The sequence below is a fragment of the Miniopterus schreibersii genome, assembly GCF_964146895.1.
Source record: "Miniopterus schreibersii genome assembly, chromosome: X".
Classification (NCBI taxonomy): domain Eukaryota; kingdom Metazoa; phylum Chordata; class Mammalia; order Chiroptera; family Miniopteridae; genus Miniopterus; species Miniopterus schreibersii.
The window spans coordinates 69652485-69671392 of record NC_138104.1 but is presented as its reverse complement, the minus strand read 5'-3'; the positions used below and the strand labels follow the sequence as shown (position 1 = coordinate 69671392).

At 37.9% G+C, this 18908-nt stretch overlaps 1 protein-coding gene across 1 annotated transcript; it reads left to right on the top strand.

Moving 5' to 3' along the window:
- The first annotated feature begins 315 nt into the window (after positions 1-315).
- Positions 316-6633, top strand: RAB39B (RAB39B, member RAS oncogene family). Its single transcript, XM_081125007.1, has 2 exons — positions 316-824; positions 3659-6633. The coding sequence occupies exons 1-2, from the start codon at positions 610-612 to the stop codon at positions 4083-4085; spliced, it is 642 nt and encodes a 213-aa protein (XP_080981133.1). The 5' UTR covers positions 316-609; the 3' UTR covers positions 4086-6633.
- Positions 6634-18908: the final 12275 nt, after the last annotated feature.

Sequence of the window (18908 nt, the reverse complement as noted above, 5' to 3'; positions counted from 1 at the left end):
ATATATATATTTATACATATATGTTTTATTATATATGTATATGTATACGTCTACTTATATATACATATGTATTTTCAAGGAAATCTACGTGGAAGAATATATGCCAAGCTGTTAATATCTTGGGATGAGAGGGGCACAAATAATTATGGACTTTCACTTTTGTGTACATATTTGTATTATTTCCTAGTTTTAATAAAAGGTGTTACTTTTGCAATTTGACAGGTAACGTTTTTAATTAAGAAGAGGGGGTGGGTGGAGGAATTAGAGAAGGGAACCAGAAGTTTTCCGTAGTTTCTGTGTGCGCTGCTTTTACAGACAGTGCGGCAGCTCCAGGAGTCGCGTCTACGCGGGGGATTACAGTAACCTGGTTGTCAGTGATGAGTCAGAGTGCGTGGTGCTGATGCTGCTGCCATTTCATCACCACTGCGAGAGCAGCATCCATCCCTCCGCTCTCCCTGAGCCTGGGCCTACCTCGCCTCGGGCTTCCAGTCAAGCGATGTGCTCGCAGCGGATCTAGATCGGGACGGGGCCACACTCTCCGAGGCCTTGGCGGGACACCCCCTCTCGCCGCTCAGGGCCAGGGATAAGGAGACCTGCGGAGCCCGGGCCATGGAGGCCATCTGGCTGTACCAGTTCCGGCTCATTGTCATCGGGGATTCCACGGTGGGCAAGTCCTGTCTGATCCGCCGCTTCACTGAGGGCCGCTTTGCCCAGGTTTCGGACCCCACCGTGGGAGTGGATTTTTTCTCCCGTCTGGTGGAGATCGAGCCAGGAAAACGCATCAAGCTTCAGATCTGGGATACCGCGGGTCAAGAGAGGTTCAGGTGGGAGCACAGCCCGGGCCGCGAGCAGTGGGAGGGTCTTCGGAGCTTGCACAGCCCCTGGGGAAAGAGGACTTCCTGGTCCTAGTCGCGCGCGCTGGCCCATAGGGACGATACCAAAGGTCTGGGGGTCTCTGCCTAAGCCCACCTTCAGCGAGCTGGGAGTTCCCTGCAGGGAAAGAATCGCCCTGGCAAGGAAGGCCGGTCAATAATACGTACTGCTTGCACAACAACTCCACCAACCTGCCCCTTGGTGGCTAATAAACCAGTTGGAATTGATCACTGTAATTCATCAGTCTCAGTCCCTATGCTACATACTTTTAAAAATGTTCCCAGGTCATCACGACATATATAGGCAGATATATACAGATGATATAGAGATAGAGATAGACATAGGTGCAGATATAGATGTGTTATGTTATATAGAGATACAGACATATACATATATGTATGATATATACATATACAGTATATGAAATAGTCAGATACTGATGATTGATTCCCTCATGCAACCAGTACACATTCAGTGATCATCCACTCTGTGCCAGACATCAGGCTTTTTTCTGAGGAAACTTACACAAGGGGATGCCATGTAAACAAAACAGACACAGGCCCTTTTCTCTTAGAACTTCTGTGCTAGCATAGTGGGAGCCAGGGACAGATAATCAGCAATTACATAACAGAGTCTTGTTCTTATTTGTATGCCCACTCCCTGCTATAACTCTTAGCACATAATGAGTAATCAATAAACAGGTTTAATTTTCTCCTACAACCATTTGTTTTTCCTTTGTAGTATGTATCATTAGTAATTACAGTATATGTATAATATATACAGAGGGAGGGAAAGCTACCTGGAGAAGATGAGTCCTGATGAGTATGACAGAAAAAAGCCCAGGGAGAGAAAACAGCATGTATAAAGACAGAAGTGACAGAGAGCAATGTACACAGAAAACTTTGAGAGAGCAATTTGAGCTAAAATCACATCGAGCATCAGGACCTAAATCAAAAGGACTCAATCAGCCATGTTTATGACCATTTATTCATTTATCTATTGAACACTAATTGAGCATAGAAGAAGATACTGATTAGGTAGTTGAAGAGGGGATAGAGAGAAGAGATAACTACAAACTTAAGTTGTCTCTAACTCCCCATTTCCACAAATAACACTGGCAAATATCCTTGTACAGGTTCACTTTGAACTTGTGAATGTATTTCTCATAAGTAAAGAAAGGTGTCTTTTTTATACTTATAGGAATATCTGTATGAATAGCCTTTTCATATCCACTGCTTATTAATATTGGGTGATATTGATTTGTAAGAGTTCTTTTTCAATTAGGAATATTTATCCTTTTCTATCATGTATGTTGTAAAATGTTTTCCCAATTTGTCATTTGCCTTTGAACTTTGTTCAAAAAAATTTTTTGATGTACAGGAGGTTTTAATTTTTATGCAGCCTTATGTTATGCTTAGATAGGGCTTTGTTACTTTCTAAATACTAATGTAATAATGTATTTTAGAGTTTCGAAAGGGATCTATAGCTTGCTTATTGATGTCTTGAACCAAGCTGTTCATAAATCAAAACCTTTGATCCTGTACCCATGAATCTTCAAACATAAGGGAATTAGAACTATTTTCATTCCCTAGGTCTAATTTGCCTGGTGCTAGAGACTTGAACTCATTTGTAAGGTTTGCTCTTATCATCATCTAGTTTGCACTTTAATCTTCTAGACAATGTTCTGTTGCTATTGGGCCATTCGCCCTAAGCCTTAAGCTATTAAGTACCTCATTTTTATCTTCTTCATCCAGGAAGACAGAAAACCTAAAATAGACATAGATCAAAAAGCACAGTAGTCTAAAGCAAGTGATTGTAGAAGCAAACAATCTTATGCCCTCTAATAAGCTCTAAAATGCTCTAAGCAAAGTACTATAATGTATACTGATAATGAAGCTCCTCAAATCAAGAAGTTAAAAAGATGAGGTTTCTTCTGTTTAAGAAGTACAGCAAATGTATAATAGGTTTTAGAAATATTCTAATTACAATATTTTTAATAAATCATGTCATTTTTAGGGGAGCTTTGGTGATTTAGGCAGTTTTTCCAACTGGTGTCTCTTTATTCAGCCTCTCTGAAATGTGTTAGAAAACATGGCCGATAGGCACTGTGCTCAAGACCTTTGTCAACCATCTCTCTTTGTCCTATTCCCAATGACCAGGAAAATAAAGACAAAATTGTATTTCCCTCACAGAAGAGATTGAGGAATCCTATTAGATAATAATAATAATAACAATAATAATAATAGAATAATAGAAAGACAAACATGGTAATGATAAGTGGGGACAAAATGGAGTGGATTGCAATATATCTACATACTTATGAGCATTTTCTGTCAACTATCATAAATTCATTTTTTTATTCTGTTTCAACTACTAGACTTTATAATGAGCTCTCCAGGTCACAGAACACTTTGACATCCATTATTTTATTTTGCCTCATAATAACCTGTGACTTAGGTACCCTATTTTGCAAAACAGGAAGTCTCATTTAGTTATTCAGATGTGGGGGTGGGAGAGTTAGCTGTGATTCTACCTGAATCGAAGGAAAATGCCTGTAAGTCCATGAGCATTAATTTCTAGAAGATGCCATCTTAAAATTTTGCCCAACTGAAAATTTGCATAATCATTATTATAGAATCACATTTGTATTCTGTTGTCAAAAAAATAGAAAGAATTTTTACTAAAGAACTGTGTCAGTAACCAGAAATACTAGAATACACTACGTTCATTTAAATATAGGACTTTGGACATAGTCTTTATTCTTTACTTCTTTCTTTTGTTTTAGATCCATCACTCGAGCCTACTACAGGAACTCAGTAGGTGGTCTTCTCTTATTTGACATTACCAACCGCAGGTCCTTCCAGAATGTCCATGAGTGGTTAGAAGAGACCAAAGTACACGTTCAGCCCTACCAAATTGTATTTGTTCTGGTGGGTCACAAGTGTGACCTGGATACACAGAGGCAAGTGACTCGCCATGAGGCAGAGAAACTGGCTGCTGCATACGGCATGAAGTACATTGAAACGTCAGCCCGAGATGCCATTAATGTGGAGAAAGCCTTCACAGACCTGACGAAAGACATATATGAGCTGGTTAAAAGGGGGGATATTACAATCCAGGAGGGCTGGGAAGGGGTGAAGAGTGGATTTGTACCAAATGTGGTTCACTCTTCAGAAGAGGTTGTCAAATCAGAGAGGAGATGTTTGTGCTAGTCAGGCCTTTTTATTTCCAAAACACGCTCTCCCATCTGAACTTAAAAGTGATCGAAATGAATAGAATCCTTGTGTAACTGAAGAGAACTCAACCTTCATTTTGGATACCAAGTGAGCCTCCTTCCCAAGGGGCACTCTGACAGGCTGTGGGCAGGTGGATGGGGGAGCCTGGGTACCGTGACTGAGGGACTAAATTACTGGCATGGGCCAAGCACTGTTTTGTGGCCCATGCTGGGCAGTGGCTGCTCCGTGTGCCCTTTGTGGACCACACATCAAGAACCTGAGGTTTGGGGAGCCAGGCCCCAGAAAAATACACCCATAGACAAGACAACTATTTCTTGGTATTTCAACTCATTCATAGGTCATGAACATAAAGACATTACGTAAGGGGGGGAAAGCATATCATTGGGGACAATTAGCAAAATTTTTAAAAAGACTGAGATCATCTTAATCAGTGAGATTATCCTATATCAAGTGTGTGTGCTGGGTTTGGTTAAAGGTACCAATTAGCTTCTAAAGAGCTCTTCTGTAAAATGAGAGGTGTGGACCACCTATTTACTAAGACCCTTTCAAAACCTGATGTTCTAGTAAAAATGGTGTGAATATGAAAAGGGAGGCTGTTTACACACTGTTATTATCACATTAGGGAAAATGTACACCCTTGTGATAGAATAACCAGCTGTGTGAAAGAAATTGTCCCATGCAAAATATCCTGTAAGTAGAAGAAACACTAACCCAAATGCCATGCCCTCTTTTCCTTCTGACCATGCCTGCGGTTTCACTGCATTGGTGACTGCAATCTAGAAGTAAACAGTGTGCCTCTCTCTTCAGGTCATGGCAACACAGTGATTGCCTCTGAAAAGAGAGGCAAACACTCGGTCATCAATCCTGTACTGAGTACCTGCTCAATAGGAGGCACTATAACCCTTACAAACACGTTACAGTCATTTGAATTACTTATTTGGTCATCATAACAGGCCTGTGAGATTTTCTTCCCCATTTTACAAAAGTTAACTAAGAGGCGGGAGATTCACTTGGCCAAGGTGAAGGTCTCTTGACTCCTAGTTCTTGTTTCACTATATTGTCCTGCTGTCAGATGAATGAACTGTTATTAATTTGTTCACTTTGGAAGAAATATGACTGTAAATAAATGTTCTCTACATGTTAGGATATGTTTCCTTATTGATTACAACTCAGCTATAATCCTGAGGGAATCTAAGGATGAATCAAAGGTAAAGCCCATTCAGGTATTACTGATAAGAGGGCTTTAAACAAGTGAATAATTGCACAACTGAAAACACATTAGAACTGTGTATGCTAGAAGTGTTCTTATCACTGAAACACAGTGGACATATTATTGAAAGGAACCAAATACAGCAGTGGAAAGTGGGAGGGGGATAAAATACTTCACAATGACCTTGTCCACTTGTTTGCCATATACCTATACAAGGTTCCTGTCTACCCTAGAAAGTCAGCTCTTAATTCTCAGGTGAACAGACAGATAACTGCATCAGAAAATTGGAATGGTTGGCTTGAGGTTTCATTATCTTCTTGAAGAGAGGTGATGCTTTAAGTAATTTTTTGGATTGTAGCCAGTTCAGTTAGGCAAAAGCCATACTTCTCACAGTCAGAAAACAATTCTGATTAGAGTCAGATTTCTCATATTCATTGTGATAGGAAAGCCTGAGAATGGTAAATTGCTTTGAGATATAGTTTTAAACTACAGTGTGAATGTGATTGAATTTGAAAATTTGGGAATTTACTTCAGCCTGAATAGAGGAACCAAATAATGAAAATTATGGAAACAAACCACCTTGGGCCAACTTGCAGCATCAACTACAAGTGAACCAATCGTGATCTCTACATTCCTTTAACATGACCAGGCTTGGGTGGAGTAATTAAGTTGCCAGTTTTTTTATTGTAGAAGATAAATAAAATATGGTAAATTGGGTTAACACAAAGTTTATCAACTACTATACTTAATTATGTTTAAAAGATTCTGAAAGCAAGATTATCCAGTGGATAAATGAGAGTTGACTGGATTCTGTCAGTTCAAAACGAAAGATAGGAATGAAACTTCTCTACAGTTTTCTTGACTAAAATACATTATATGTATACTTTTCCCATTCCTTGCATTTTTAGGCAGGTTTAAAAATACTCAGCATAGATCCAGCAAAGGTGGCTGAGCTTAATTGCTTCAACAAGTTCTAGAAACTTTAACAATCATTTTAGTAGACTTCAGTGCTGTTGTCACTGCAATAAGTGGGTTTTAGAAAACAAGTGTGAAAAAATCAGGTGTTAATACAATACTAAGGATAAAGCTTTAGAAGCTATTTTACTACATAGGTAAAGAAAAGATTAACTTGTAACAAAGACCACAACTGCATGTTGGAATAGATTGTCTTATATTCCAGAATAAAATGTACTGTATACTTTTCCTCACTTTGTTGTGCACTGTAATGAAATGTGAAAAAAAAATGTTTTCTTTAGCTGTATGCGAATGAAAAATGCTTGTATTTAGTAAAATGGTTGATTATGTGACTATGAGATTCCAAGTGTGTGTTGTAGCTATTTCCAGAATCTGTCACTACAGTATAGCAACCACTACCAGGGATATCAATTAGATATGACATATACTATGCAGTACAGTATATACCAGTATCTCAAAGCCAGAAAGAGAATATGATTTTTGAAAGTTGTATGATCATATTGAAAGCCACAAAGAACTGACTATTGCCTGGGAATCTCATACCATTTTTGGAAAAGTTGTTTCTGTCAATCCTAAATCTGAATCATTGCAATTTTTAGTTAAGGATTTAAATTCTGGCACCAGAATTTAACTGATTATAACTATTGTCTTCCCTAGAAAGTTCTTTTCTCCAAGTTAAATTGCCTCAGCTTTTTAAAGTCCTACTATGGTATGCTTTTTGCATCAGGATCACTTGCAGTGTGGGGCTAGTTTGGAAGATAATAGTTCAGAACATTGCCTAGGGTTTATAGTACATATTTAGGTGAGGATAAAAGAACAGACATCATTAAGCCAATGAGTCCTAAACTTACATCTCCAACTAGACTCTTTGGACTCCAGACCTTTATAACCAACTGTTCTACTCAACATTTCTATTTGAATGTCTATTAGGCATCAGAAATTTAACATGTCCCCAAAACAGGCTTCTAATCTTCCTCCTAAATTTGTTCCTCCCATAGTCTTCACCTTCTCAGTAAATGGCAACTTTGTCCTTCCATGTATTCTTGCCAAAAACCATGGAGTCATCCTAGATTCCTCTCTTTCACAGTTCACATTTTATCTATCTGGAAGTTATGCTTGCTCTACCTTAAAAGTATAACCAGAATCTGAGAGCTTTTCCATTTTCACTGCTAACACACTATCACTTGTTGCCTAAGTTATTGTGGTAGCTGGTCTCCCTGCTTCCACTCTAGTCCCCCTTAGTACATTCTTCACACAACAGCCAGAGGAAGCCTGATGAAATATTAGTTATAAGCAATCACCTACTCATAATTCTCCAGTAGTTATCCATTTGACTTAGCTTAAAATCCAAAGTCCTCCCAATAACTCACAGCACAACCTTTAGAAATGAATTCCATTCCCATCCCATAATGCCTGTAGCCTTGTTTCTTACTGCTGTTCTCTTGATCATTCTGCTCCAGCCACACGGGTTTCTTACCTGTTCTTCAAACACATCGAGCATATCCACTCCTCAGGGCCTTTGTACTTGCTCGTCACTCTATCTGGAATTCTCCCTTACCTCCATCAAGTTCTGGAACCAACAGTTTCCAAAATTTACAAGCAGCTTCCTGCTCCCAGAGAAGATGTGGCTCCAGAAGTCCTTCCTGACAGCTCAACATAAAGTCTAACTCTTTAGTCTTCCCTGGGGAACAACAGAGTTTAGGGTGTACAAAAAAGGTAAAGGAAACTTATAGGACAGAATGGAAAACCTGGAAAGTACAGTTCCACAGGGAGGAGTGGAGAATAGTATCACAGTTCAGCAGTGGGCTCAGAAAGATAAGGACTAAAATATATACATAGGATTTGAGGGAGCATGAAGTCATGAATGACCTTTGCCAGCATAGTGCCTGTAGGATGATTTCTGCCTACTCCGAGTGTCTTAGAAGTCAATGTTGTCAGTTCTGTTGGAGGCCCAATTCTTTTCTTGCTCTCCATCCTCTCCTCTCCCTAGACAACCTTACATGCTCTCATGATTTCAGTTACAGTCTTTGCATTGATGACTCCCAAATGAAGGGCTCCAGCCCAGCCTTCTGAACCAACTTCTCCACTGAACACATCCACAAATTCCTCAAACTCAACATATCCAATATGAAATTAACATCAAAATGTGCTCCTTCCACCCCAGTCTTTCTCATCTCTATAAATGACACCATCATTTACCCCCTTGTTCAACACAGAAAATGAATTATGATAAATCCCTCATTTCCTTTCACCTTCCATATCAAATCCATCATCAAGCACTGTCAGCTCCATCTTCAAAATATATAAAAGTCTGCAATTTTTCTTCATCTCCATTGCTATCACCTTTGTCCAAGCCACTATCAACTTTTTCTTGAACTACTTCAATATCTTCCTAACTGGTCTGCCTACTTCTACTCTTATTCCCAGGATTTTCAACAGAACAGCCAGAATAATCTTTTCAACACAGGAATAAGATTAAGTCATTCCCCTGCATAAAACCCATCAATGGTTTTTCATCACATTTAGAACAAAATCCAAATGAACCTTATACTTCTTAACATGACTACAGGGCCTTGCATGACTTGGCGTTTCCCTACTTCTCCAATTGCAAGCTGCATGAAAGGAAGAATCTGCAACTTTGAAGAAATTTCTGAATTTTGGAGTAAGACAAACACGGTTTCAAATTCTGACTCTACCAGTTAATGTACGTGTGATTCAATCTCTCCGAGTCTCAGTTTACGTATATATTAAATTGGATAATAAGAGAATTTAACTCATAGGTTTGTTGTGATGAAATAAGATAATCCATTTAAAGTACTTAGCACAGGCCCTGGCACTTGGTAAACATCACACAGTAAACACACTCAAGAAATGTTTAGGTATTATGTTTGCACCTAAATGAATCTTCCTCATAAATGGTATCATATGACACATATTATGCTATTACCTTTTCCATATATACTACATATTCTGTAAATATATGAGGGCTGGAACTGCCCATTATTGCTCATTATTGTATCTCTGTAATCAATCAGTGCCTGGTTTGTTTGTTGAATATGATGAGGAAGAGAATTAGCTAACATACTGAAGAAGACAAAGAAGACATATATGAAAGCTGGGTCCTCGATGAAGCCATTGAGCTACAGATTGAACTACTCTAAAGCCACTCTATAGGAAGACTCCTAATTACATGAGATAACAAATCCTCTCTTACTTTATGCCATTTTTTCCCACTTGTAGCTGAAAGCCTTCTAACTGATACAATAGCATTCTACTGTATGGACATACAATAAGTTATTTAATCAATTCTCATTGGTGGACATTAAGTTTTGTACAATTTTTGCTGTTATAAGGCAATTCTGTAATACATATATAGCTTTGTGCATTTGACCAATTATGACCTCAAGTCAAAATCATAAAAGTGGAATTTATGAATTCAAGAATATATACATTTAAAATTTTGATAATTAATCACATTGCTCTTGAGAGAGGTTTTACTAAATGTCCATGAACAGTGTATGATAATGCCAATACTAAGTATTACTGTCAATCTTTTAACTCTGCAAATCTGAGAGGTAATTTATTATATAAATACTTTAAAGTTTGCATATCTTTGATTATTGGTTTTCTGTTGCTTATAGCTGAAAATAGTCCTAATAAAAAGGTGTTTGTTTTTTCTTATTAATTAGCAAGATCTCCTTATATATGGATATTAATTCTTTATCCGTTACATATATTACAATATTTTTCATGTTTTTCTGACTTTTAACTTTATTTATGGTGTTTGGTAATAAAGAAGTATTTAATACTTAATAATAAAAAATTTTTATTGTTCAATAATTTAATAATAACTAATATTTATTACTTAATAATTATTTAATATGTTGTCTACAAGAAACTGGAAATAATTGTCTGGGTGACTGGGGGACAAGGTGTGAAGAAAACTTAATTTCTATTGGATAGTATTTTGTATCTTTTGATTTTTGTACCATGTACCTTGATATTTTACTTAGTCTATTGTTTTTTAAAAATTTTTAAAAATATATCTTTATTGATTTCAGAGAGAGGAAAGGAGAGGGAGAGAGATGGAAACATCAATGATGAGAGAGTCATTGATTGGCCGCCTCCTGCACACCCCTGACTGGGGATCGAGCCCGCAACCTGGGCATGTGCCCTGACCGGGAATCGAACCCTGATCGCCTGGATCCTAGGTCGACGTTCAACCATTGAGCCACACCCAGCCGGGTAGATACTATTGTCTTAATGGTTTTTTGTTTTTTTGTTTTCTTTTTTTTTGTAGCAATACTATTAGTTTGAGATAGGCATTCTCTACCCAAATAATAGAAAAAAATTTTCCTATGATTTCCTATAATGAACTTAGGGTTCCTTTAGGAACTGACTTATGTATAGGATGTGGAGGTAGGGATAACAACTACTTTTCCCAAGTGGCTATTTACCCTACACTATCCATAAAACACTCCATTCTTTCTTCAATGATTGGAAATTTTACCCTTTCAAATATTAAATTGTCATATATACATGGGTCTGGCTGTGGATTCCCATTTTATAGTTCATTAATCTGTCTACCCCTGCCCTATACCACATTGTTTGGGTTATAGTAATTCTGTGGTATGTTTTTATCTTTTTTTCCCTTCAAAATTTTCTTTGATATTCTCATGCATTATATTAGAACATAAGAATGTGTCAATTTCTTTATCCATCCATCCATTGAAAAAGCCAGGCACAGAAAGAAAACAACTGCATGCATGATCTCATATGATCATATATGTGGAATCTAAAAAACTCAAATACATAGAAGCAGAGAGTAGAATGGTAGTTACCAGAGGCAGGGAGGTGGGGAAAATGGGGAGACATTGGTAAAAGGTTATAAAGGTGCACTTATGCAGAATTACTAGTTCTGGAGACCTAATGTATAGAATAATTACTATAGTTACTAATAGTGTATTGAACACTGGAAATTTGCTGAGAGACTAGATTTTAGGTGTTCTCGTTACACACACAAAATAAAGGTAACTCTGAGGAGATGGATATGTTAATTAGCTTAACTGTAGCAATCATTTATTTATACAGGGTGGGCAAAAGTAGGTTTATAGTTATGAGTATGCCAAACACAGAATTTAATTCTTGTATTCTTATTTATTGTATTATTTTCCATAGGAACAACTTTTGCCCCACCATATATATATATATAAAATCATGTTGTACACCTTAAATGTATACAATTTTTTATTTAACATAATTAAATTAAAAAAAAGTGTCATGTTTCCCCTCAGGTAGAGTTATGGCATTGATTGGATTAATTTACTGACACTAATGGAATGTCATTCCATTAATTTAATCATTCATTTATGTCCATTAGTAACTTCTTATAGTTCACTTAAAAGTTTTAGCTATTTTCCCTTTATCCCAGTTATAATATTTACATATATTACATATTTTATTTGAATGGTTTCTTTTTCTCATTACATGTTTTAATTGGTAATTGTCAGTGTGTAGGAATCTGTGGATTTGTGTATGTTTACATCTTGTAACCAGACACCTTACTAAACTCCCTTATTACTTCAAAAAGTTTTTCAATTGATCTCTTCTGTTTTCTAGGTAGACACTATAATCTACAAATAATGATCATTTTTCCTCTTCCTTTCTAATATTTATACTTCATTTCTTTTTGTCTTTTTACACTGGCTAAAACCTAGAGTAAAAATTGATGAATAACGACAGTGATGGTACTGTTTTTGTCTTGTTGCTGCTATTATATGCTTCTAGCATTTTAACGTTAAATTACTCTTATGAGGTTATAGAACTTTTCACTGCATTACTGTTTTACTAAGAGCTTTTATTTTTTTAAAATATGTTTTATTGATTTCAGAGAGGAAGAGAGAAATGGAAACATCAATGATGCGAGTCATTGATCAGCTGCCTCCTGCATGCCTCCTACTGGGGATCAAACCCGCAACCCGGCCACGTGCCCTGACCGGGAATCCAACGGTGACCTCCTGGTTCATAGGTTGATGTTTGACCACTGAGCCATCCAGGCTTACTAAAAGCTTTAAGAAAAAATATATGTTGTTTGCCCGACCGGCACACTTCAGAGGTTGAGATCGCGGTTCGATTCTAGGTCAGGGCACATGTCCGGGGTTGCGGGCTCGATCCCCAGTATGGGTCGTGCAGGGGGCAGCCGATCAATGACTCTCTCTCATCGTTGATGTTTCTATCTCTCCCTCTCCCTTCCTCTCTCTGAAACCAATAGAGACATATTTAAAATATATATATATATATATATATATATATATATATATATATATATATATATTATATATATATGTTGTTTTTCAAAAGTCTTTGTAGTACCCATTGAGATAATCAAATGGTTTTCTTCTCTTAACCTACTGATGTAATTAATTTTATCAGTAAATATGTTTATGTTAAAGCATATTTATTTACATTCTTAGAATAAACTCTACTTGTTCACAGTGTGTTTTTAAAACACTGCTTGATTTAACTTACTAATATTTTATTAGGATCTTTATATCTATATTCATGTTCAAAATTGGTTCATAACAGTTTTTCCAAAAAAGTATTCCACAGGGGTCAAGAGTAACAGGGGTGGAGGGTAAATAGGGAGGATTGGCAATTGAATAAATTTGGAAAATTGCAGGTTAAACAAAGCAAAATACTATTCTGTAGGACTACACTATCACATATTGGGGCTCTCCAATGGGAGGCAATTTTCTACAGTATCTCAACTTATATGACAAATAAACTTACTTTCTGGAGCATTTTAAAGGACTACTGTTCAGTGAGAAATACACTGGAAAATGTTGATCTTTTATACTGTCAAGTTGTGGCATCGTGGTTATTCTGGACTCAAGAAATGATAAAATAATTGGGAATCTCTTAGTCTTCTTTTTCTGTACTTTAGAATAGTTTAAATAACATGGGATAGAATTCACTCATAAAAGCTTTTGGGGTCCAACATATCTTTTTTTCATTTTTCCCAAAAGAGGATGTAGATCTTTAACAATCCTTTCAATTTATTTATGGTTATTGTTAGATTCAGTTTTAAACCATAAGACAAACTGTTTTGTTATGTACATATATTCATTTCCCTTCCTTGGAATAGGATGTTTCCCTCCTATGAGGTAAGCTTGGCCATGTGACTATCAATGTCCTCGCTAGAGGTTTTCCCATCAGCCTGAATTCCAGAGTGAAGTGAACATGGAGCAGAGATACTCTGGCATGCAGAGGACATGCGGCCACAGGGATTGGGAGTGACTACCACAGTATTACATAGCCTACCTAGATTAATACACATCCTCATGAGTAAATTTTAGGAATTTATATATCTATTTTGAAACTTATCCATTCCATCTAGATTTTCTTGTTTTAAAATTTATCTTTATTGTTGAAAGTATTACAAATGTCCCCTCTTTTTCCCCTCATTGACCCCCTCCACCCTGCTCCTGCCCACCCCTAGGCCTTCACCGAACTATCATCTGTGTCCTTGGGTTATTCATATATGCATATAAGTTCTTTCGTTAATCTCTTCCTGCCCCTCCCCTTCCCTCTGAGATCCCTCAGTCTGTTTCATGCATCCACGTCTCTGGATCTATTTTGTTTGTCAGTTTATTTTGTTCATTAGATTCCACATATAAGTTCATCTAGATTTCCAAATGCATTGGTATACAATTATACTTAGCATAATTTTAAAACCTCTGTATTGGTGGATAGAAACCTCTCTCTCATTTGTAATGTTATTTTTTTTCTTTTTATTACTAAGAATTATTAGAGTATTTTCAAACAGCCAATTCTTTTTTTAAAAAAATATATCTTTCTTGATTTCAGAGCAAGAAAGGAGGAGGGACAGAGAGAGAGAGAGAGAGAGAGAGAAACATCAATGATGAGAGTCATTGATCGGCTGTCTCCTGCACACCCCCCACTGGGGATCGAGCCCAAAGCCCAGGCATGTGCCCTCACCAGGAATAGAACCAAGATCTCCTAGATCATAGGTCAATGCTCAACCGTTGAGCCATGCTGGCCAGGCAAAGAGCTAGTTCTTAATTTTATTAATTTTACTTTTTTGCACCTAATTTATTAATTTTTTATGTCATCATCTACAGAAATTTATGCTTTGTCTTTTTTCATGAGACTATTTCTCTATTTCTTCATATGCCAAGTAATTTTTAATTGTACTCTGAACATTTTGAATATTATGCAACCCCGAGTCTTGTTAAAATTCTGTCAAGAATGTTATTTTTGTTTCAGCTGACAATGTATCTGGATAGGTTCAGGTCACATGTTCCAACTTGGCTTCTGTGGGCTGTTGTTCCTATGCCACTTCAGTTTTCAAAGCTTTTGCATCGGATTCTTCCTGTGTTCATGCACCACCCAGTAGCCAGGCCGAAAACTAGGCAGTGGTCTTTCGTTTTGCTCAGTTCTAGAAGTCTTTAGTATGCTAATTAGGAACCCAGGGAACCGAGGAGTTGGTAATCAACATTATGGGGTCACTTTCTGGAACTCCTCCCTCTCTAGGTTTCTATCCATTCCAGTTCCCTTGGGCTTCCCCTTTCTGTGCTCCAGCCAGAAATCCCAACCAAGTTGGGACACTATTGAAAGTAGAAGGGGCCACTAAATGATCAATAGGTGTTAACTGCTCTACTACAGGTATAAATTAGAACTATCCTTGGTAAAGCATGGCATACAGTTAGGCTTGGCTGCTACGGGGTAAATAAAGCAAGTAAGAGGGATAAGAACATGCATTTGTGGGGTGGAGGGATAGTGATTGTAAATGGACATATGGTGGCCATATGAAGCTTACTTTTGAAGTTATATTTGAGTGGCAACAAGAAAGCTTTGAGGAGAGAGCCGTGTAGCTATCTGTAGCTTCCTAGGGAGCACTTTCCAGAAAAAGAACAGCAAGTGGAAAAGTCCTGAGGTAGGAGCAAAATTAAGTTCATTCCAGAAACAGCAGAGACCAGCGTGCTAGAGCAGAATGAACATGGGAAGAATGACAGGGGGTAAATGAAGAGATTGGAAAAAGCCATGTTTTGTAAATGAATTTAGAGACCGAGTTGGGGGCCCAGATTGGGTAGGACTTTATGAACCATTTTAAGGACTGTGGCTTGCTCTGAGTGAGATGGGAGGCACTGAAAAGTTTTGAGCAAGAGACACCTGCTCTGACTTACATTGTACCAGGATCCCTCTCTTCTGGCTTCTTTAGAATGTGGGCTGAAGAGGGGCAAGGAGAAGAGTCAGGAGGTGTTGCAGTGATCCATGTGAGAGATGTTGGTGACTTGGACCAGGGTGGTAGCTGAGTGCACAGCAACTATATGGGTTGAATTGTGTTCCCCAAGAAAATATGTTGAGGTCTTCTTAATCCCCAGTACCTGTGAATGTGGCCTTATTTGGAAATAGAGTCTTTGCAGATATTAGTTAAGATGAGGTCATACTAGAGTAGCATAGACCCCTAATTCAAATGACTGGTGTCCTTATAAAAAGGGGACGTTTGGGCACAGACATGCACATAAGGAGAACGCCATATGAAGATTGGAGTTATACTGCCACAGGACAAGGAATTATCAGAACCTGGGAGAGAGGCCAGGAACAAATCCTTCCCTAGCACTTTCAGTGGTAGTTAGGTAGTGCTGACACCTTGATTTCATACTTCTACCTCCAGAATCGTACAACAATGTACGTATGTTGTTTAAGCCACTCAGTTTGTGATGCTTTGTTATAGCAGCCCTAGCAAAATAATATACCAACAATACCAAGGCCTAAGGGGAAAAACAGGTTTGGGGCATACACTGATGCAGTCATTGGTACCTGGGAGATAACATGTGCACTGCCCAGACCAGAACTTGGATGACTGTAGGTTGCCCCAGGGATGTTAAACATGTTCCACATACTGCCTGGAAATGCTTATAATGCTTCTAATTTCAGTTAGGGCAGGGCTGGAGGCTGAGATGAGGAGGATAGAGCAGACGCAGAAGACAGTGCAGCCTGCTAACAGAAAGTACCATAGCCTGCGGGCTGCACTGGGAAGCTTTTTTGTTTTGTTTTTTGAACTTTTGTTTTCATTTCTTAGTTTACTTAAAATACAGCCCAATAGGCTCCTGCTAACAGCAAAGCAGTTGACCTGAGGGTATTATAATTTTCTCCTGCTATTCTGACTCCTCTTGCCTAGAAAAAAGCCTAAACCAAACACAGCTTGTGTTATCTCCATGTCAGCTTCTATTTTCCAATCTTACGTGAGCAAAGTAACAGCATAGGGTTATGAATACGGACTGACAATGGGTAGCTAGATGTGGGGTGGAGCATGTGTTAATTCCTTGGGTTGCTTTTATTTTCTTGGCCAACTAGGAAGCAGGGGCATCAACTGAGAACAAGAACAGGAGAGGAGAAGAGGGAGTGTCAGGGTTTGGGGCCAGGTGAGAAGGCAGAAAACAGTCTTGCAGAGTGGGGACAATGAATAAATGACTGCACAGCATCATTGCCCACTAGGAACTTGAAGTTGTGACATTAAAGTATTAGAAATTGGCAGAGTCAGAAAGAACAAGACAGTGGCTTAGCCAGGTCAACACAGCAAAAGCAGGCAAGAGTATTAGTGGTATCTGCAAGGAAGTGACTAGGACAGACTTGAAAGGGGGAAAGTGAGGACATTGGGGGCGATGAAAACCTGAAATGGCTTAAGGTTGAGATTGGGATGTGGCTGTGGTGATTGGTAATAACAAGATCTCAGGTGTGAACATGGGAATATGTGGCTAAGGGATGGGGACATGGACCAGAACACTGGAGAGAAGGTCAAGGAAACAGTATTACCCTAAGAAATGGATCAGCCTTAACCTTTATTGATGGAGGCAAGCAAAAGTTAGTATGTTAGACGCTTATTTTTATTCCTTAAGAGTTTAGTATCAAAGGCTCATATTTTCATCTGAATTCCATTCTTAACCTTATGTGGTCTCACTGCATTAAACTCTAAATAATGATTATTTTCACTTTTTGACCTAAAAGTTATTTTACAGTATTTAATTTTGAAATATTTCAATTTCTTTCATTTAAACTATTATTAATTTCTAATTTATCTGAGTTATGGTCAGAAAATATGGCCCAGATAATTTGTAACTAAAAATAGTGTATGAAGACTCCCATTAATGACTCTGTCCATTTTCCTTGAATTTCTAGCACTTTATATATTTTGCCACTGTTATTCATCAGGTACATGTTCACAAAGGTTTCAGATTTGTCATAAACAGTAGCCTTTATCAATGCAATAAAATGTTGTTTTAAATATATGAGAGTAGAAAGGAAATTAGTTTATAAAAACAGCAATTTGAACTCCTACTGCAAACCCCCTGGTGACCTGGTATTTTGGAACCCATACATGGAAACATGAAGCACCAGAATGAAAGATATCAACAAGGGAGAGTTTATACTCTACTAGAAGGCCCAAAAATTAATTTGCCAAAACATCCCATTTGGTGTTCAAAACATTTTTAAAATAATGTTTTTAATATGGATATGGTTGGTGATTGCCATAACCAGTGTTCAGTATTTCAGTATATCCTGCCATTTTTAAGTACTTCAATACTGGTTATCTACTTGCTATTATTCAGCAATAATATAATTTTTGTCTCATGACATATGCAGTTATATATGAAGTTTGGGCTGTACAAAGGCACCTGACCATATCCCTTCCCTTTTAAAAATCCTTCCAAGTTGTATTCTTATTATTTGCTTTTTAAATGCCCCTTTCCTTGATGATTACTATGGGTAATTTTCCCTAGAGTTACTAGTTATCTGGATTTCTCCCAGAACCAGTTTGGGCCACATCTACTTTCAGAAGTTCTTGGTGTAGCCAACTTTTACCTATGGAATAGGTGGAAGGTCAAGGAAGGGGGGTATGATAGGGAGCAGGGAGGAAGGGAAAGGGTTCCACACTTAGTTCCCAGCTTGCCTGCCTCCATCTAGTCCCAGGGCCATATTCCCTTGCTCCTCCTGCCTTTTGTCTTCCAGGGCCATCTTTATTGTCTTGGAACTTGACTCTTCCTTCCCTAGAATTAAATTTATTTTCTCCAGGATCTTCTTTCCCCATATCTGACCTGCACAGACTGCAGCCAGAAAGCCAAGGTCAGTCCTAGACCTTGGTCATCTCTCAGGTAGGTAAGGACAAAGTAGAGATGACAAGGGAAACCAGAGTCCACTTTTTAACCAAACACTGGTGTCAGTTTCAGTGATGCCAAATAGATACTGAAAAGCTAGCATTGTCACTTTGCTCTAGTATTACAACCAATTGTTATAGCAGAGTTGAAAATGAAGTATCTAGGGTCAATTATAAGTTAACTATTAAGATAGCTGCCTCTGGACCACCCGAGAAGAAACTATTGCCCAATCCAGCCCAGACATGGATTGAAGTAGTCAAGGATGTGAACATTAAGGAATAGAGATTATGTGCTGACCTTTTGCTTTTTAATTTTTGTATTTTTTACTCTCTAAAATCCACAGGTTTGATCTGGGGAAAATAAGCTAATTCAGTCTAAGATGGGTTTATTTGAGCTAAAAAAAAAATCTAGAAGAAATTTCCTGTTTGGTCATAG

What these genes read in the sequence shown, in the direction of transcription:
- RAB39B (XM_081125007.1), top strand. Translation starts at nt 610, where the DNA reads ATGGAGGCCATCTGGCTGTACCAGTTCCGGCTCATTGTCATCGGGGAT. An exon ending in GCGGGTCAAGAGAGGTTCAG is followed by an intron (nt 825 to 3,658) that starts GTGGGAGCACAG and finishes CTTTTGTTTTAG; the next exon opens with ATCCATCACTCGAGCCTACT.